This window comes from Taurulus bubalis (genome assembly GCF_910589615.1).
Source record: "Taurulus bubalis genome assembly, chromosome: 15".
In the NCBI taxonomy this organism is placed as follows: domain Eukaryota; kingdom Metazoa; phylum Chordata; class Actinopteri; order Perciformes; family Cottidae; genus Taurulus; species Taurulus bubalis.
Genome location: NC_136603.1, coordinates 11,952,695 through 11,974,225, shown reverse-complemented (window position 1 = coordinate 11,974,225; position 21,531 = coordinate 11,952,695). Strand labels below are relative to the sequence as shown.

General features: G+C 43.0%; 1 protein-coding gene across 1 annotated transcript in view; it reads right to left on the bottom strand.

Moving 5' to 3' along the window:
- Nucleotides 1-86: 86 nt before the first annotated feature.
- LOC306747974 (plakophilin-4-like) overlaps nucleotides 87-21,531 on the bottom strand; it is a 55,478-nt gene continuing 34,033 nt past the window's right edge. The window contains exons 8-22 of the mRNA XM_079231081.1: nucleotides 20,064-20,228; nucleotides 17,069-17,279; nucleotides 16,067-16,199; nucleotides 14,697-14,910; nucleotides 8,638-8,821; nucleotides 7,719-7,836; nucleotides 6,883-7,074; nucleotides 6,461-6,634; nucleotides 6,063-6,213; nucleotides 4,901-5,093; nucleotides 4,313-4,397; nucleotides 3,871-3,988; nucleotides 3,625-3,765; nucleotides 2,801-2,865; nucleotides 87-906 (exon numbers count right to left, since the gene is read on the bottom strand). Of these exons, the coding sequence (XP_079087207.1) occupies nucleotides 661-906; nucleotides 2,801-2,865; nucleotides 3,625-3,765; nucleotides 3,871-3,988; nucleotides 4,313-4,397; nucleotides 4,901-5,093; nucleotides 6,063-6,213; nucleotides 6,461-6,634; nucleotides 6,883-7,074; nucleotides 7,719-7,836; nucleotides 8,638-8,821; nucleotides 14,697-14,910; nucleotides 16,067-16,199; nucleotides 17,069-17,279; nucleotides 20,064-20,228 (2,390 nt within the window). The 3' untranslated portion in view covers nucleotides 87-660. The remainder of the gene's footprint in view (nucleotides 907-2,800; nucleotides 2,866-3,624; nucleotides 3,766-3,870; nucleotides 3,989-4,312; nucleotides 4,398-4,900; nucleotides 5,094-6,062; nucleotides 6,214-6,460; nucleotides 6,635-6,882; nucleotides 7,075-7,718; nucleotides 7,837-8,637; nucleotides 8,822-14,696; nucleotides 14,911-16,066; nucleotides 16,200-17,068; nucleotides 17,280-20,063; nucleotides 20,229-21,531) is intronic.

The following is a 21,531-nucleotide window of genomic DNA, read 5'->3' as shown; positions in this document are numbered from 1 at the left end:
TGAGTGTAAACCAGGTAACATGTTGTTTTTTTCTGTATTTACAATAAAATGAAAGAAATGTACAAGACTTCATGGCATTACACAGCTTCAACATTAAGTACAGATACAATTTAATCCCTCTGTACAATCTAACATCATTAGTGTACTATTATTGTTTTTTTGTGTGTGTGTTTTCTTTTTTTTTTTAACAGATATGAGTTCATGATCCATTTTGGCTTCAGCACATACACATTCCCCATCTCGACTCTTACCGCGGACCCTCGCTCACATGACTCACACCTTTCACCATGCTATCACAGCTCAGAAGTTTCATCAAGAAAATAAAACTAACATCTAACAGGACGCACGTCTCCTCGCTGTTGTGGAGGGCATCGCCCCTCAACAGGCCCCTCAGCATGATTCCATCTTCTTCTACCAAATAAAAAATAATTTAAAAAGAACATTCCTTGATTTCCTTCTTTGGCACACATTCCATCTTACCATCTGCCATCACTCAGTTGAACTCCCTCTCCACACACACATACACACACACACACACACTCACACACATTCGCTTTAAAACAAACACTTATGAAGCCAAGTTCATGAAAAAGTTTTGTCGGTTCTTGTGTGCTCCTCGGGCTCCCTGCCTCCGCTGTGAAGGGGAGACGCCCCTCAGGCCTATACCCAGGAGTCAGGGGAGCCGGGGTACTGCTCTGCCCTGTAGGAAGGCCTCCGTGTGCTAGCGTAAAAGTCCACATAGTTGGTGGTGGATTTCAGTCCGTGAGGCTTGGAGCTGTAGTCGGCTGTAGGCGGGTAGGTGATGACCTCCTCCAAATACGGGTCGTCGTAGCCTTGGGGATGCTGCGGGTACATTCTATATGTATCGTAGTTCCTCCTGCCCGGCTCCTCGGTATAATACACAGGCTGCAAGGACAAGAGGCAGAGTTGAGTTTCACTGAAACATGATGAAGAGCCAGCAGTCGCAAACCCATTTACTCAAGCACTGTAGTCAAAGTTATAATCCTCATGAAATCAGTTTCACGAGTCAAATCGTGAAATCAAATTATTTCTGAGTCTATTTAGTTTTCAATGTTAGTGGCGGAGTCTACAAGATTTAAAATGCCCGTCACAAGATATTCACAGTCTCCTCACGACGCATCAGAGCCGATATTGACTTTGCAAACTGAACATTTCCCACTGATGCCGCCTCATATTAAAAGTATTCAAACAGGCAAAAACACCAGAAGGCTTTAGCATTCCAAGGAAATACAGCGTATTCATCACCAAGATTAGAGTTTATTGCGTTTATTCACTAGAAACAATTCCTTCCAAACGGTTCTATGAGGGGTTAGAGGCAACCTCCAACAAAGGTGATGCAGAATGAACCAGAACCAACATTTTAAGGATTCAAATGACAGTTTTGAGGTACTTGATGTGTATTTTCATTTCATGATACTTAATCACTACATTTCAGATGGAAATGTTGTACGTTTTACTTCGCTACATTTATCATGTTGGCAAAGTTAGTCTAGCTAGCCAGTAGGTTAGCTTAGCATAAAGACTGGAAACAGCTGGTATTGCGCTGTCTCCATCTTGTTTGTTCAATCCATACAAAAAGCAAGGTGTATTTTCCGGGTTTCATGTGCAATACATTCTCTTGTCTTGTTTAATAAGTATATATCCTGAAAGTATTCCAATAATTACTTCTTCCTTCACCGTCAAGAATACAAATATTTTTTGTTAGAATCTTCAACTTGTTGGAAATAAAATGAAACAACAGATGGAAACATTTCTGCAGTTTCAGCTAAATACACTCTTGTCTTTAATCCAATAAATTACTCAAACACCTCAGAGCCCCCATGTCTCTAGCCACTAATGCACCAGCAGAAAACTGCATCAAGGCTATGAATCCAGAAGATAGAAGGAATTTATCTGAAATAAATGAGGTGATGACGCGCGCAGCTTAGAGGGAACACTGGTGATGACTGTCCTCAAACATTAACTGGCCTAATGTGATGGGATGAAAGACATGAGAGAACTCTCTCTTTTGTCTCCTTCCTCCTCCCTCCTCCCTCCTTCTCACTGTGCCTGTTATCTGAATGGGCACACATGGACGTGTCCCGCAGTGACAGGTGCCTGAGACGCACCCAGACCATCCCAATCCCAGCAGTCACAATCACTCTCGCTCAGACAATAGCTGATGTGCTGGGTCATTCCAGCATCGCCATTTATCCGCAGCGCAATACGCGTCAGTCTCTTTGTATTAGTCAAGAGGGGTGGAAGAGCCGGCTGTCCTCGCCAGGTTTATACAGCACGGTGGAGGGATCTCAAACAACAGCCTTGTACTGTTACTATCAAACACTTCCTACAAGCAAACATTGATCAAAAATTCAAAAAAGTAAATCAACAAGAAATATAATTGCTTTAATTGTTTTGAGTCATTTACAAGCTGCTTTTCTGCTTCGTAATTGGCAACTGCATATCTTTAGACTGATGTTCAGCCCCCAAAAAATGTGTCTATTTTTTGACTATTTCTTTGATTGGTTAACTGAGAAGCTGCCAAGCTGGACTGAAAAAAACTTAAAAAACTTAGCAAAAATAAAATAAACTTGATGATAGGTAAATATAGATTTGATTTGTATTGTGGAAACAACCTCATAAGACCTACCTTATGAGGTACTATAAGGTAAGGCTTCTTTTCATGAAATAAGGCTCTGCTTATTTCACAAGCAGAGCACGTGAAATTTCTTATTTGCTTATTTCACAAGCAGAGCATGTGAAATAAAGCCAAACATTTATGCAGAATGATCATATTCACCTGTGTTCTTCTGGGCTCCTCTCTTGTGGGAGATGAGTAGTAATATGGAGAAGGCTTTCCAGACCCTGAAAAAAAAATAAGTATAAAGAGCAATTCAGTGGGACTTGAAGCAAATACACTTCATTTCATATCAGTGAAAAAGTCTGCACATCCCCAGAGGATAAATGTCTGTATTTAGATGACGCAGGATCAAGAAGCGCTATGCTGTGCTGCAGAGAGCAATAACACCAAATAATAGAGTTGGCCACTGGCATGGTATTGGGATGGGTATTTTTGTTGGCACTTTACCCGACCGGTGGAATCCGGAAACTCAACTTCTATTTTGTTATGTAATGCGTGGACTGTTGAGGCTGCGGCTCATTCTCTTTACTCTTCCCTCCCCTTGCTCCCGCCAACCAGCGTAGGCTGGCAAGAGCTCTCGTCTGCCTGTAGTGTGTCTGGGTACCCACTCACGGCCCTTGTCTGCATGCTATGACTTGGGCCAGCTAACAATGGCCCCGTTGTGGAGAGCCCTCCACCGGCTGACCAGTTCACTTCACTGCTGTGCAGACCAGCTCTGAAGTGCTCTGAATTAAAATGACTGGCTGTCTCAGAGCCGGCAGGCTTTAGTGGAGATGATAAAAAGAGACCGTCTTGGCAGGGAGACGAGACTGGCCATGGAATCAGCTTGGAGCGTTATGAGGGATAAAATAGATAAAGCCGTACACAGAGAGGACCAGAGGGTAGTCTGTGATTACAGTCTGGTACAGAAAGTGGATACAGTTTTAGAGACTAATAATAGGAAAACTGTATGGACTTTAAATAGCTTTCAGATGTTTGAGTACCTGTATACTGGTTTTTATGGATATTGTTGTCCCCTTGGTAATTATAAAATTGCATAGTTGACTGTGATCTCTGGTAATCTCTGATGGTGTCTCTATGCTCTTTCATGCCCAGCATGGCAGGAGACGACGTGGCACTGGCAGCTGGGAACAGAAAAACACATTTCAACCATAAATTCCAGAGGTTTTCCGGTTTCACTGGCGGAGTTTATTTTCATCTGGCAGGGTGTGTAGGAAACCAGAGCCTACCAGGGTGGCTGACTGGGGACATCTGAATGGTGCTGGTGGGGAGCGTGGGCTGGGACTTGAACCTGTCCCGTTCAAGTGTAGAAACTGGAGTGAGGAAATGGTTTTGGTTCCAGCCATCCTGTTGGGAAGAAGAGAGAGGAAAAGTGGTGGTTTGAATAACTAGAGCAGTGCTGGATTTGGTAAAACTTTTGTGTGGTATCTTTAAAAAGTCTTTGGTCTTTGGTCACAGACGGAATATAACAAAAAATCCTTTGCTGTGTGGCGCACAGTGAGTCCATATTGATAAAACATGTTGTACACACTGAGAATTACAACATGTAACAAATGCTTAACAGTTTCTTTCTTACAGTTAAACGGCCTCTCTTTGCATAAGGTAATCAATTGATTGTGAACAGACAAAAGTATGTGACTGTTTAAACACCATCTGCCCCAATGTTCTTACTTTCTTATAGATGGTACGCAGATCCCGGTACTGCCACAGTGTGTTCAGCACCTGAGCAGCTGCTTTCACCACCTTCATAGAGTACCTGGAAAACACACAAACACATAAACATACTTTTGAGTATTCCTCAATCACTTTAAGATCATTTCAATCCATACTGTAGATATCACAGGACAGCGTGATTGAAGGAGTGGGTTAAAACCCACTGAGGACACTCATATTCAGTGATGTTCCAGGTTAAAACCTGGAACATCACTGAATATATAGTGGCCTAGAAATAGCTGCGAGTACATCATTCCACAGGGACATCAAACCTCGATGTACACAAAACCACCTTCCCCGCGGCTCTGTCCTTCTCTCAGCATTTCAATGTTTGTGTGTGTGGTTATTAAATCTGTAGGTGTTTGTGTAACACTGCCCAATGTCCAGGACAGTCTGTACAGCCTTGCCACCAGCCACATACGGCTCTTTGTGTATTCTAGCAGTGCATTTGAGCGGGTGCATATATACGTGAGCCCGGTTTACATCAGTGTGTGCTCGACACCCTCACCAAACACGTTGGGACAAATACATGCTGCTGGAGCCCACCTGTCTCCTCTGCCCTTGGTGATGTTGACCAGTTTCTCGATGCCGCCCGTGTCGGCCAAAGCCTTGGCGTTCTCCATGTTTTTGCTGGTGACCTCGTGCAGGGTGCAACAGATGGCCGCCACCGTCTCGTCCGTCAGCAGGGTGGTGTTTCCCCCGGGGAGACGGTTGACCAGGTCCCTCATCGCATACTTCCCTGAGAGGGAGGAGGAAGAGGAAATGAGACATGCAGCAAACTCATTACGACGCAGTGCACAGAGACAGGACATCCAGGCGTCATTGCATTTATCTGTCCATGTTACATAATGTCAAAGTGAATGTCTGCCACAGTGACCGAAATGACATTTTGTGCTTGCTATATGAACGATATGATAATTCTGCTCCGGACTATGATGAGGTAGGCAGTTTTCCTAAATGACATTGTGTCTTCATCACAAGGACGTCAGAGCGTGAGCATCCTGGTGTTAAAAAAATGATTTTCCCTCTATCTCTCCTTCAGCAGAGCAGCCTAGCTGAAGGACCTGAATACATGCATCTCTCTCTCTCTCTCTCTCTCTCTCTCTCTCTCTCTCTCTCTCTCTCTCTCTCTCACACAAAATCAAAAACACCTTAAACACTACACTGCAACTACTACCCCATCTGCCCGGCGTCACCCCTGCATTGCTGGAACTGTAACTCCTCATTAATTCCACACAGAGCGCACGCACAAACGTCTTTTTCATTAAATGAGACTGTTTAATGGATCAAAAGGGGCTGGGGTGAGATAAAATTAAAAAATGATAAAATATTCACAAAATGTGCTGGTTCTGTTTCTGAATTTAATTAAGAAAATAGGTATTTCAAACACATTGTTTAACTGTGTTTATTTTGTCAGTAGCTCTAATATACAAATACTGTAACTGTTTGGGATATAATGTGTTGAATACTCAGCAATTAAATATGAGTAAATAACAAGTGTTTGTCATGCTAATCAACATATTATATTCATGTGTCAAGCCATGCTTAACCCGTTTACAATATGGCTTATCAGTGCCACATGAGCTATATTGTTAACTTGAACAAAGCCATAGAAAGAAGAACACAATTAGGAACCATCATATTTGTGTATCATTTTATGCAACTCATCAGAATCAATTACAGTCTGAAATGAAACGGTGTGACTGACCTATGAGTTCCTTGTTCCTGACATCCAGCGCCATGTTTCTCAGAGCAGTGGCAACCGAACTCACCACCCTGTCGTTATCCATCCGCAGCAGCTCCACTAGGATGGGCAGTCCCTTCTCCTTACGCACTGCTGCACGGATATATGCTGCAAACTGAACGAACAAAAGGCATTAAACCTTCAAAATGGTCTGGACACCTCACAGGGAAACAGATGGTCTTCAGGTGCGGATTTTAATGCGCGTTTCCAAGAGTAAAGCTGACTTAGCTATTTATTTATTTTTTTTTTTTTTATTTTTTTTTTTTTTATTTATTTGATTTAGATTGTTTGGGAATAGATGCTCGAATAAATATTCCCTTGTATTTGTTTGTGTGTACATAGATACACAAACATTACTGTACCTTCCAGTGGCCAGCTGACAGGTTCTGAAGGGACCCAGCGGCGCCCTCCAGAGTGGCGGGATTTGAGCTCTCAGCCAGCAGTGTCAAGTACGGTTTAACCACCGAAGGGTGCCATAACATCTCTGCCCCCTTGGGAGACTTGGAGAAGCCGGGGATGGGTCCGACACCGTCCCACTGAACAAACAATCAAACAAGTGTTTAGTCAGGAAGGAAACAAGGGGGAGGAGACGAGCCTCATCAAAACCAAAACAGAAATGGACACTTTGATGACAGTAATAGTGTGAGTTCATGTGGAATTTTAACTTTTGTATTGTAGCATGATAAAAAACAATTTCTCCCTCTGTTGACTAAATGTGGCTGCTTCAAACTTTTTGCTGATTTGAATATAGCACTGAGCATCTAATTAAAAGCACCACACTCACCGTGTCTTCCGGCAAGCTCTTTTTCTTCTTCTTCTTCTTCCGGCCCCAGCAGCTGGAGTCCACCTCTTTAATGGGCGATTCGCTGCCCAGTAAGCCGTCTAGCTCCTGCCCCTCTATCTGTCGGGATGGCGGCAGCTCCAACTCCAAACGATACGACAGGTTCCTCAGAGTGCAAATACAGTTCTCCACAATCTGATGTCGGACAGAAGGAGACAGGGCTTTGGGTGAGTAGTTAGAGGAAAGACGGTCTAAATCACCATGACAAAAGCTACAATACAATAAACTATGTGCAGCACGCTACACTATATACGGCCATTGTGTGCAGGCCTGCTATCTGCCGCATCACAAATCAGTTCGTTATGGAATCCAGCTAATGGATTTCATTTTACACTGTTTGAGTTATGTGCAGGCTTTTCCTCACAGAATGCCAATGAGCATACATGTTTGACAAAATTAAGAGGCCCCAGGGGATGTGATCTCCACTTTACAGATGAGCCACTTGACTTTTCATGTCTTTTAGAGTCCACAGCTGCACGGCTGAGAGATCTGATCTCATTTCTACAGCTGCCATAGCAAAATGTTCACATACTCTATAGCAGCTCAAAGCTATTGGATTTTGAATGGTGTGCATGTATGAGTTGTGCTTTGGGCAATATAGTACATGAAATAGCTGCTGCTGGATGCGGTGGAGGTCATTCAGACACAGGCAATACAATTATTCAAACAGGGTTAAGTGGGATTTTCCCCCAGAGCCTCTTATCATGTGGCAGCATGTTTTCCTCCTGTGTATGTGTGTGTGTGTGTGTGTGTGTGTGTGTGTGTGTGTGTGTGTGTACCTTGCTGTCGAAGTCAGAGGTGTTTACACATGCTTTGATGACGTAGAGTAGCGAGTCAACCAGGCCTTCACAAACGCGCATTTGTTTTCTGGCCTCCTCACCAGCTGAACTCAAATTCCTTTTGAAAAGCACACACAAATAAATTAGGCCTTTGATTTGGGGCTTTACTCAACAAACAAATGAGCATATGCAAATACACAAAATGACAGCCGTGTGTGATTGTATGTGTGTTTGTGTCCCACTTAAATATGTACACCATCCATAATGTATGAAGCGTCCGTGTGGTCTGACTGAAGTCATTATAGCACTTTGCTGAGTAAATAAGGAACTAACTAAGTGTGTGTGCACACACACACACACACACACACACACACACACACACACACACACACACACACACACACACACACACACACACACACACACACACACACACACACACACACACACACAGCTTTTAGCCATTAACGGTTAATTCTACATGCCGCACACTGTCTTCAAAGGAAGACCCCCGGGAGAGAAGATGATAATATTACATAATTGACTGAAATAGTCTATGAAATGATGATGACTTTGAAACAGAGACACGACAGGTCACAGCTATTTGACTAAAACATGCACAATTACAAGAGTTTAGGTATTTTCTTTCTTTTGATGTCATTCATTAAAATCATTACTTTTGACAAAATACACACCGTTCTGACACTATTATGTAAATGTTACTTTTCATTGGTGTCCAAAATTGACTTACATTTTGTTGTGTTTATGGGGTCGCTTCAGTATTATATTTTCTTCAAAGACAATATGAACAGAACTTTTAAAGAAGAGCCACATTAGGAGCTCATTCCCCACTAGATGTAATAGCGTCAGTTGTCCACATAGGGGTGCTAGTGCCAAGTGTGCTCATCAGGTGGTTCACCTCAGACAGCCTGTGGTGTTCCTCAGCACCAGGGAGGAGTGGAACTTCAGCTTGTGGTCTTCATCGAAGGTGGAGCTGCTCCATCCAGAGTGAGGGATGATCACAGTGTTGGTGAGAGTCATTAAGGCGTCCCGAATGATTGTCATCTTGATGCCGTCACATGACGACAGGTTCCACAGCACCCCTGTGGAGACACCCGCACGCAAAACACAGGCATTGAGAAGCAGGCACGCACACCTCCCGTTATGTCAGCTGCCATCTGCAGTTAGGGTAACCCAACAGAGATAGCCACAACTTGGGCTTTGAATAGCTCAGTGTGTGCGTGTGGATGTGTCCATGAACAAACAGAGACTGAAGTGTAAAACACTCCTCACAAGAACAGCTCGAGCATCAAGGCATCAGACATTCACATCCATTTTTGATCTGGAATATCCTCGGGGCTAAGATTAGTTTCTTGAAACGGTAAAAAAAGAAGAAGAAGAAAGCGGACGTGGTGGAGATCCATATAGCAAAGACTGCGTTATTTCAAATTAAATATAAATACTGTAAAGGATTTAGAAATTTTGCCATTTCACTCAATTCCAAAAAATACTTTTGGTAACCACTGATAATTATGCACAGTCCTGGCAGCCTTTGATGCTGCATCTGTCAAGGATTAGCCAGCATGTAACATGTTCTTCTAATTAGATGCCTCTCGCTGCTAGGCTTATTCTAAGGCCCGGGCTGACTCGTGCAGGGCAGCAGCAACCTTGGAGGAGGCTGATGCTGCGGCTAAGCACACGGTTAATACTCCAAAATGCTGCTGCAACAAAACTACAGAGTGCACGTGTGTTAGTGGTCACTTCATGACTTGTTTTTGCACTTCAACTTGACCTTGGCTTGTAAGTGCAGAACAAAGTACATGATCTGCAGACCAGTGCACTCTATTGACGCTGAACTCTCTATGTGTGCATCTGAACCTTGTTTACAAGTGCACCTCAATGTTAGAGGTACAAACCTGATGATTAGCTTTCCTGACTTCTTCTCCCTTATTCTCACATTTTATTTCCTCTCAGCACACTCCCCCCTCTCTCGCTCTAATTTAACCAACGGAGACGATAATAGTCTATAATAAAGCCCAGGAGCCCAATTCAGATGCACTGCTGGCAAGAAGCTGTATAGATAGATATGCGTCTGCCAAGCAGCGTTTCTGCCAATCATTTAATCAACAGTCATTTCACTTACTACAACATCAATGTCCTTTAAAGAAACATTAAAATCTGTGAGTGAGCTTTCATTATTTCATTTTTATTTTCACAAAATATCAATACAACGCTGAGAATTAAGTGATACTTGGCTCTCGAAAAGAAAGCATGCAGCATGTGCTTCTCATCAGAGCTTGCCAGCAGTGTGTGTGTGTGTGTGTGTGTGTGTGTGTGTGTGTGTGTGTGTGTGTGTGTGTGTGTGTGCAGCCCGAGCATCAGATGGGACTACCATCTCTGGTCTACTCAGGCAGTGGGATACATTTCAATCAAATCCCGCTGTGGCGAAAGTGCTCTGCTCCTTGCGCAAGCACATTCAGTTCTGTGTTTGCCTTTCTCACGGGACACTCCGATACACAAGGAATGCCCCGAAATAGGACCACCAATGCAGTGATAACACATACATTCCCACGCCTGCTGCCCAACTTCGCCGGTCCTTTCAGCTCCACAAGCCCACTCTAGTTGCTCCACACCCAATCTAATGTCAATTTCTAGAAATGAAACATTCTCCGCAGGCTTTCAGACTGGTCCTGTGGAGGCGGTGGCATGTTGGAGAAATCCATGGGCAAATTCACTGGGGTGTGACTGACACCGCTGTCAGCGGTGCAACACTAGCGGCAATAAGTCATGTCTGACAGTCAGATGGAGCAAATCTGTGTGTACGCGTGCGTGTGCGTGTGCATGTGTGTGTGTGTGTGTGAACCAAACTGTGTTCTCTGCTCATGCTCTCAGGTGCCTTGGCCCCGGCTTTGAAACAGCGAGCCAATGTAAACACTGTTGTGACACGAGGGCCAATAGTCTATCCGGAGCTAAAGTCCAGAGAGCAAGAAAAGGGAGAGGCTCAATACGGAGATGGAGGAGAAAAGAAAATGTAATAAGATAGTTAGAATCTCTCTTACAGCTGTTGAAAACTGGGCAGACATTTTCAGACAGACAGTCTCTCCTGGTTTGACCATCCAATAAGCAGCTTTACTGTTTTAATGGCTCTGACTCGCGTAGCCAGTGGTCAGGCGGCCATCAGAAGGACCATTGTGACATCATTGAGTGTCGTATTGCTGATCGTTGCCTGTTGAGTTTGCAGCACGGTTGGTGTTATCTGTTACTGTAACCAACCATCTCGAAAAATCAATAGTGTCACCCCTTTTTGCAATTGCTCCTTGTCTTTCATCTCTGCCTTTGCAGTTGCACCGTTTTATTAGACATACTCTCGTTCATATTAAAAGCATAAAAAGAGCGCTTCAAGAGCCTGCTTATTTACATGTCACTGTAAAACATGTCCCTTGTTTTTCCCACTGTACAGGTAGCGCATTGGAAGGTTAAACACGACCTGTGACTATCTCTACTGGACACACACACACACACATCAAATTGATCTTTTGTTGTTTGATTCCCAAACTGTCGGAGTGCTCCTTTGATCTTTGTCTCTTAAACCCCGGGGCAGCATGTCATCGACTTTCTCCTCAGGTGCAGTAACTCGGTCAGCATTTAGTTCATTCTGTGAAAAGCCGCTGATCATTCAAAAAAACTGACAATTTTATTAATCTTTACATTTTTGGGGAGCAGGGCTGGAAACGTGTCGATACTGCATTGACTAAACCTCAGACAAGCGGCTGGCTGTGTACTTTTGAGGTTGGTGGGCGTTTTTCATTTTCTCCCTCATGCAGCTGAAGTCAGTGCAATGCCGCTTACGGCTATAACTGGATTTATTTTTGGATCAAATTCGCTTTCTCATTTTTCATTTGATCAAAAAGGTCTTAACCTCCTCGTTCTTTGTTCTCAAACAAAACAAACGCAGTAATTGATGCCAACACTGGGCAACTATTCACCTTTTAGGAAAAGGGAAGAAGTTTAACTTTTCAAAGTAGTGCTTAGTTTGATAAACTGCAAAAATATCAAAAAAGGTAAAGTGCTCCAGATTTCAAATTCACCAGATTCCAAAAAAGCATGTTTTTGACATGTTCATTAGATCAAATATTATCTGTTCTCTTGAAGAGCAGGACTGGAGCAAATAAATACAAATCAAAATGTGATCTTCATTCCGTGTTTGGTTTTATCTTTCACTATTTTTTAAGTGTGTCCGGGTTAGAACTGTAAAAACAAGTTAGAATCTTACAGAGCCGGCCTTCAGACTTTGTTCAGGTGCAACTGACTAAAAATGCTAATTAATGTGGAATGGTCACAAATGGAAATTACTTAATTGTGACTGCAGTGAAGTTACAGGTGATAATAGTACACGAAGAAGACTTCTATTTGCATCCGCTGAAGTACTATTTTATATGGAAGAGGAGATGAGGATTTTCTTAAGTTCATTGCCGAACCAAACTATTTCCAGAGATGTGTCTATTCTAGCAACAGATGAGGAGTTTAGATGAGGCGGTGAGAGCCGACCAGCCAAATTGACGATCTCCTAAATCAGTGACTCTTATTTATTTGACAGAATCTTTTTCTGACAGAATAAATAATCATCTTTAAATACACTAGTTCAATGAACAACACACACGCTCTCAAAAGTGCGAACACAATGAAAGCATGTTTAAGAATGTAATTGAGTTTGTCAAAGTAAAGCCAAAAATAACGGAGCCATGTAATATCGAACAAATGGTAACAAAACACAGCTTTTTGTGTGCGCATGCTGGTTTCAGGCGTCCCCAGTATTGGAGCTAATGACAGAGCAGTTTGGTTTGGCCTTTTGATCTGAGGGGCTGTTACAGGACAGAGCAATAACCACAGCAGCTGCTAGGAGACGAAGCAGGTAAGGGTCACTTCGTGTGTCCCCACAACATGACCTCTGACCCGGCACCGGGGGTTGGCCTGTTCTTTCAGCTACTTCTAATGAAGCACAGATGACACCTGGACCTCCCAGCGGAGTCGGGAAGGAGCCACTGACACACATGGGAGCCCTGACGCTTCCCAAGCTAAGCTCTGGCTTTCTAAGGTGTTATAATTCATTTATAAATAACATTACCAAAACAGTGCAATATACAGTAAGATGAGCTGCTGGTGAGTAAGTACTTTCTGCCTGCTCCACTTTGCTGTGCAATGCCCTTGTCATCCAGCTGAAAGCTCTTTATGTGGATTGTTCTCATCAGCCGTAATTAACCAGAGGTGATGCCGCACTTCTGACCTTTTCTAATTGCTCCCCATCCCGGGGCCTGAACTACAATTAGCTGCAGCAGGCTCTCAGGCTAGTTGGGGAAAAGCTTAAACAGACCTCACATTAAAGCAGCTTACTCTGGTGAGGCAACCTTTTGAAAAGTGAATGAAGGGAGCCAAATAAGTTTGACTGGATATCAACCACCGACTCCCGTGTACTTAATTATATAAGCGCCAAATTAGAAGACACATTCCGCTCTTGTGCTCTTTTAAAATGGTAATCCTTTGGTATGCGTTACTGAAGACAATCCTCTCCCAGGCAAGATAAAAATGTGACATGTGTTGTGTCCGTACACCGACTGTATTGTTTTCCTTCGGGGGCCCGCTGGACCGACACCGGAGACCATATTAGTGCGGGGGACGGAGCCGAGCTCATGCAGCTGACTCAGCCACCTGGGAGCCAAATGTCTTGGCTTGCTTATTTCTGTAGTTCTCCACCCTGATCCCAAACAACACAGGTTTATACCCCGTTTGCAGAGTTTAGACATACGCAAATACAATGGAGCCGCACACAATGCAATGCAGAGAGGAGGAGACTGACAAGCGGGCGGAGACGGAGCTAAATTTCTCCGCAGCCTGTGGAAATGTGGCTTCATTTCTTTGTATATATTATAAGGAGTAGTGACAGCAACTTAAGGAAAAGCCTCTATGACTCAGGTACTACGACAATCACAATCTTAGGATAAACCACAGTAAGTAGTCTGCTTAACTGTTAAGTAGTTTCTTAATTCATACCTAATCTCTAGGAGCAACATTGATGGTTAGCCGTGACATGCAACACCAGGTAACCATGAGCAACATCGAATCATCAGCAACCAAACCAACACGGTGCTAAAACACCTGCAGGTTTGTCAGGTAAATAATTCAGGATCTCCTGCACAATGTTCTTGTCCTTTAACCCTGCACTAAACCTCCTAAAGAGCTGATTCTCCACAGGAGTGACCCAGAACAACAGCGTATAATGCAGGAGAGCTAAACAGCTGAAACGTGCTACAGACAGAGCTCCGTAAAGCTGAGGGAAGTTGTAAATTCAGGTCATAATCATCTTTAGGTCCCTCACTACAAGCTTCCCCTCACATTTTGTTTTGATATTGGTTTGATACAAATATTATTGATCACTGCTTTCAGTTATTCACCAAGCAAACACCTTAAGACATTCTCTGGTTTAAGCCTCTTAAAAGTGACTATTTGACCCCTTTCTCAGTTATAATTGAGTGTAAATGAACTATATTTGGGTTTTCGAGTGCTTTTTGGAAAAACAAGCAACATAAGGGGCGGGCGAATTCCTATGGATGGGTTAAATGCAGAGAACAAATGTCATGTATGTCTGTAAAAAAATACATAGTGTGACAATGTAATACAAGTTTAAAGAGGCAACTTGAAACGGACAATGTTTTTTCACTATTTTCAAAAATGTTGTTGATGTCATAATCTTTGATAATGAAACTAATAACGAGGTTACAGGAAGTGTACTTTTGCTTTCACGTTAAGGCAGAAGGAGGCGTTTTAGAGCGGATCATACTTATGTGGAAGCATGTAAGAGTGGAGGGGTAAAGAAACAGCATGAACACGACATGCCCACATCCTAAAAAGGAAAACCATCAAGCTCAGAATTCCCCTCAGTGTTTTGAAATGCAGCTTTATCCTCCAGACGTGCCGACTTACCTGTGACAAGCTCCCTCACTTCTGCGTCTACGGTTTTTCTCAGCAGGCGGAGCAGAGCTGGGATACCTCCTGCGTTCCTCACAGCGATCTTGTTCTCATCCATAGCTTTCCCATAAACGAGGTTCCTCAGAGCTCCACAAGAGTTCTTCTGGACCTCAAGGACCTTGTGGTCCAGCAGGTCCACCAGATGTTTAATTCCTCCCAGTCGACACACCTATGGACAATGTGAGTGAGATCAGGTGGGGAAAGATTCTGACCACAAAGAGATTTTTTTTTTTTATCGTATATACTGGGGAGAGCAAAATCATGCATTTATTCATGTGACAAGATAATCTACACATAGGGAATTAAATCATACTGAGATACAAATTATTTAAATTGCTGATCTATGTCCACCAAAAAAAAAAAAAAACTTTCTCAGAGGAGATCGTCGTTTAAAAGACTAAATTAACGTGTTCATCTTGAGAGAAGAATGCTCGGAAAGGATTGCTCTATCTTTTCTGCTTTTCATTGTATAGAATGAGTCATTTTGTGATGTGTTGACATTTGGCATGCTGGGATAAAAAAACACATTCTTCATCTCTGATGTCTTTTTCCTCTTTCAGCATCGCGTTGAGAAAGGACAAAGTTGACCTTTAATGTTTTTAAGTGAAAAACAGGCAGAATGATGGATTCCTGTGTGTCGATGTATTTTAGGTTAAATGCTGCATTATGGTTGTTTTATCATTGGTTTGTGGAAAGATTGAGCAGTATGAAGATTCTGCCGTAGATTTTGCCTCAATGAAGGGTCTGCTGGGTCGTTGGAACATTTAATGGATCATTTAAAATATACATGCAATCCATCCTGAGTGGTGACAAGTTAAGACGTTTTCAGTTGAAACATAAATAAAGGTCACCAAAGTCAGTAGGCTTAATCTGCTCGTGGCCATGAGTGTCTTTACCAAATTATCTTAATGCCTCCAACAGTTATTAACTGGCAACTTTGTTTTTTTTATCTGTTTTAGTTCTGGCCATCAGTTCCCTTAAATATGATGACATTGTTTCACTTAAATAATGGCTGGGGTCTTGGAGTGGGACAAGAGCGTTAAAAATAGGCCCCATGATGCAACAAGCAAGAACAAGATTAGCCAAAGTATTTGGAAGAGTAGCTACCACATTACAACTGAAGATGAGCCATAATGTCACTCAATAATCTTTCATTTTTACAAGAAAACTTTCCACGACCATAGCAGGTATGGAGGCCCACGCTTAAAGCAGAATGTGGGGACTATGGTGGACGCTTACAATGGACACTTTGGGTTGTACGTAAATGGGTTGAGAAAAAGTCCTTATAATGAGACACAGTATGCCATTGGTGGTACAAAACTTACATCAGACTTCACCCGATTATCGCCAAAGCAAAGGTGCTGCAGGTAGGCGGCTGCGTTGGCCTGCACGGAGGGGAAGTGGTGCTGCAGCATGTGAATCACCTCGGTCAACTCCGGGTCACGCCAAGCAAACTCCCTAGAGTTACAGATGGGGTGCAAAGGCATCAGTGTGAAGACAGAGGAAGAAATTAAGTTTCTCCTTAAAAACACAGGCGCAGTTCTGATCAAAATTAATACTTCAGCACCTCAGGGCAAACTATTAAGAAAAGGAAATTACATTCTCATCCGGTTCTATGTAACAATCTACTCACACAAGAGAGAAGTGGGGAATGTGTCGCCTCAAGAGATCTTGAAATATACTTGGTAACAATCTTTTAAGTCAACAAAAAAAAAAAAAGAGTACTTATCAAAATGTACATCTGTCTTTTACATACAGTACATGACTCTGGAACTAGGTAACACAATGAGATTACTGGTGTTTGAGTTGTGGCAGGTATGCTTTACCCTGGCTGGTCACACCGTTTTAGTTTTGATATTCTAGGAGTAAATCTTACTTCCTGACCAGACCTGGGTCACGGTGCCCCCCCTCCCCTCTGGTGCACCCTCTTCAAGTAGTTACACTACAGCAACATAAACGGGTGTAAACAACGCTCCCGATGTGCAAGGTCAGGTGGTCTGCAGAGGTCAACCCACTCTCTACACTTACACGTCTGACCGACAAGAGCAGACGCAGCACTTTTGACTGAGTATGTGAGAGTTTATTGTTAAGAGGCCAAGCACAGGAGAGACAGCTTAAAAGCTAGAGCTGCATGTGACTACCCATGGGGCTCACTGTTTAAATAGAAAGAGGACACCGGTGTTGACCCAGCAGAACAGCGATGCCTTGTAAGCGTTCGTAGTCTCTTCGGTTGACTGTTTCCTGCTACACTGTGCTGGTTACTAACCACTGGCTACGTCTTATAGTTAAGAAACACAGCATTACACTAGAATGTGAGAAGGACTTACCTGGGATCCTTCTGAATGCTGTCTATAGAGGGTGAGCGGTTAGCACCATCGTCCATGCTAACAGCCTGGCGAGTGTAGTTGGGATCAGTGGGCCGGTACTGTGGTGAGCGATACGGATCAGCGTAGGTGGCTGCTGTGTTAAGAGCATAGTTGTTTCTTTGGTAGATCATAGCACTGCGCTGGCTGGGGGTCCGCTGGAGACTCCCCACACCTGAGGGGCCAAAAAAAAAAACGCTTAAATAGGAAAAACACAGATGCGAGCTGACAAAGTCATTTTAGTGGCGATCAGCAGCATTCAAACCTTTTCAGCTAAACTCTGAGCGCTGCTCACCGGTAGCATACCACTTCAAACCAGGCTGAGAATAAAAACATGCGGTCGTTCCATCAGACTCAGCAACTTCTCAAATCTGGAACCAATTAATGATGAGGATAAAACACAGCTCCCATGGCTCCACAAAGCAGAAGTCGTCTTCTTCAAGGGGCTGTTTGCATGTTGTTTTGCTCTTAAAAGCTTGTGTTCAAACAAAGGTTTCCTGCTGGTTTTCAAGGAGGACTCAACTGGCTCAATGATCCAAAAATATTTTCCTCAATGCCTTCTAGCTCCTTTGCGCCACTGTGTTTTGAGGCCAAATGCAGCAGAAAGGCAACGGTAAACCATGACCAGCTCCAAGACCGTCAGAGAGACACTAGTAAAGCAGAAGCATCACAAACAAAGTCATCCTTCCAGACAAGGTCCAATATTCAGTCCTGACGACAACTCGCTTCAGTCGTTTTCCTCATTTAATTAGCTCCAAGTCTTAGTATGACCTACTTTCTTAATACAATGGGTCAAAAACACAGAGCTGCGTAAACAAGCTGGTTGTGCTTAGCCCTCCTTCTCACCAGAGCCACGTGATGTGTGGCAGCGTGACTGGTTAGATCACTATCAGAGTGCCAGCAGGACTGGGCATGTGCGTGCTTCTGCTCCCTCCCAACAGAAACCAAGACGTTTCTACTGGTGGGGCCGCTCCAAAAACACAATTTCTCACATCAGTGCACTTCTATGTTGGGCAGCAGCACTTCCCTGCAATATGGTTATCTCCCAAAATAGAGCCAAAGACACTAGGAGGATAAATTATAAGCAAAATAGTGTCGCAGTGCAATTTTAGTCAAACTATTTGGGTTCCATTTCTCATCTTTTCAGCCCAGGATCAATATTTCTCTTTTACAAAAAATATAAAAGTGCAATCTTCTAGAAAAAGATCAAAGAAAATGCATGGAAAGCTGGTGGGGGGTGGCCCATTGAAATGTAATTTCCCGACATAACAAAGAAAACCCTGGGATTAAATTGGATTTTTCTAATGAGGTAGCTCTTACAAAGAGTCCATATTGAACACCCCCTCCAGCTCCACCCCACTCGCCTTTACCGGCATAAACACATTTTAGTGGCCCGTATGGGGGCCTCTTCGCAGCATCAATAGCATTTATTAGTCAACTTATCGGTCTGAGCCGATCTCCTGTGTGCCAAGAAGGAAGCTGACTGGAGTGTGTGCGTCAGTGCAAACTAAGCATGTGTCTCTAAAGGCAGAAGGGATGATGAGACGAGAATGCCAACATCAAGAGAGCTGGAAGGGAGCAGGCTGTGGGTAACCAAGCTGTCCCCCAGCCCCAGCATCCTTCTTTTCATTCTCTGCGTGACACACGGGTAATGGACTCCTTTGTGGCAGGATGACATATCAGTACCTGCCTATTAAGTCATGTCTAACCCTTTCTGCTGACAGTAGAGGGAGGAACAGAAGGGAGGCAGGGAAGGAGAGGGTGACAAAGTGAAAGAAAAATAGAAAGCAAAGAAGAAAGACATGACATGAGTAGCGGTAGAGCTAAAGGGCAGATGGACAGAGAAATGGTGTTCGTAAAGGAAGGAAAGACTGCAGAGTCAAGGGGCCGCGGATTAAGAGGAAAAGACGGAGAGATTTAAAGAAAAAGGGAACGTCTGTACTTGATAAGAGCAAGAAAGTGCTCGGAATGCAAAGATGGGTCCGCTTGAAATGGAAATGTTATTGGAGAAGAATTGTGCTCGAATAAGAATACAAAAATAAGTAAGAAAACTGTAAGTAAGTTACTGGTGGGCTTGGAAATAGTTTGATAGTCTGATCTGTTACACACACACACACACGGCTTAAACATCACCGTATTTAGGATATCACATGATATTATATGATAGGTTGTCTTTGATCCCCTTCAATACATTAGTTTATCCTTTTATCTAGCGAGGTGCAACGGTAATAGAAACACAGTACCTGCTGGTAGCTAATGACAGACCGGTTACTCTGTATTGATGTCAAACTCAAACAAACTAAATCAAAATCATGCAGACAAATCGCCGATAGAGATGCCAAATTATTACTCAACAGCACAGTCCTCTGCAGCTCCGTATTGCTCTATAAGCCTGCCTGACTTTTCAGCAGTCCAATCAAATATGAAGGATTTGATTTAAATCCCTCTTGTACCTATACACACACACCACTTAAATATTTGGTTTCAGAGTACATAATAGTGTGGAAGCTAAATACACTGGGACTTTAAGGGTTGTTGTACAAAAATCACATGAATATCGCCTGACAAAATGTACCTTTAGAGTTACCAAGATATTCAAAACTCCTAATTTACAGTATACTGACTTCTTAATATCGTTTTAAATTTCAGTCCTACACTTGTGAGCTAAAATTTCTTTCTAGTAACATTACCTCCGACAGCTTTCAATTGGTGAGAAAAAACTGACGATGCAAATCAGATTTACAGAACAATAGCAGGAGTATTGTCTTATCTGCAGTGGTACATCTTTACAAGGTGACAGCCAATAGAAAGCAGGTAAAGTAAATCCACATCGATGGGTGCATCTTTTTGGGTATTGTCTTATGATGATGATGTCACGTCCCTTGTGGGTGGTTTGTCTGCATCCTAACTTATCCTTGCCTATCCTGTGTTTTTACATACAACATAATGTGGGACCAACCTGAGGCGCTCCTGTAGAGGGTGCCCTGCTGGGTGGGACTGCGGTACAACGGGCCCTGAAACGTCCGATCCTCGTAGATTGGAGCAATGTGGCGGTCTGGGGACACGTTTGACCTCAAGTCTGGGCCAAGCTGGCTGTGTTGACTGGCGTATGAGCTCCGCATTCCTGGAGATGAAGTAGAGTGGTGAGCGGATGAGTCGTTTATAGATGCAGAATGATCTGGTGATACACAGGCAGGTAAGTAAAGTGTCTAAGGTTTGAGCCCTTCTGTCATTCAACTCCCATGTGTCCTGTCAAAGTCCCCCCTCCCCTCCCTGTTGTGGTATGAGAATCAATTTTAGATACTTGCTTGATTTAGGCAATCAATCACAGTAGCGCTCATGTCTCCTTTAATTGTTGTCAAAGCTAATGTCATTGTTGCATGGTAATGCGGTTCACCGAGATGCAAAGTCCGCTCTGCATTAACATACAACAATAACACGACGGTCGACACTGACAAAAAGGAAAGAAGACGTGATGCTCACTGCGTCCTCTCTCAAACAAGTTTCAGGATTGTACATTATTTTCTACACAGGAAGAACATTTATGGAAACAGACAGGAAGAATGTATGTGTATGAGTAAAAAAGAAGCATTGGCTAAAAAGGTACCAAAAATTAAACATGATTCTTTAAGACAAGATAAAATGTCTGTTTGTTGTTCCACATTACATAAAGTTGACACACCTGCTTGAAAGATGTAAGACCGAGACTAAGTCGAGAATAAAAAAATAATGGAATCCCTATTTAAAATGTATTTGTCACCCCAAATAACGACTAAAAAAATACCATGTTCAAAGCTCATTTCCAACGAGATGAACGAAACTAACTAGCAATCGCGTTATAAACTTGATATAAAAATGTATATAAAAATTGAGAATATGTTCGGAAAAGTGTGGAATGGGAAACATCAACAAGCTAACCTGAAGGAGGTGAGAAAAAGAAACACAGGCCTGACAGGTGAGTGACCTAATCATAAGTTACGCAAATAAAAAAAGGAACAAAAGTCAATATAGCAAAAGGCTGCAGGGGCAACGTGAGGCAGTGAGTCTGCCCGACTCTGATTCAGTCCACATGTGAAACAATAACAGAATGAAGGAACAACAATATCTGTAGCTCTGAATCCATCCGCATAACCAAGATCCATGAGACCCCTTACTAAACAAACCTCAAAATGCCTTAAAATCCCAACTTGAACACAGCACATATCTGTGCTTTCTTAAAGAGGACGTGGTCATTCTAGAGCATTCAAACCTCCAAGTGAAGCCCATTGCTGACTGTCAAAAAGAGCGTGTTGGTCTCCTACACCCTACAATCCTATTAGGATTTACAGGGAGAAATTCACATTAAAGAAACGTTAAAGTTCTGATAAAAGCATTGTACAAAATTAAATCTAATGGTTCTGTCTTTTGAGACTTTTTCAGTCTTTTGA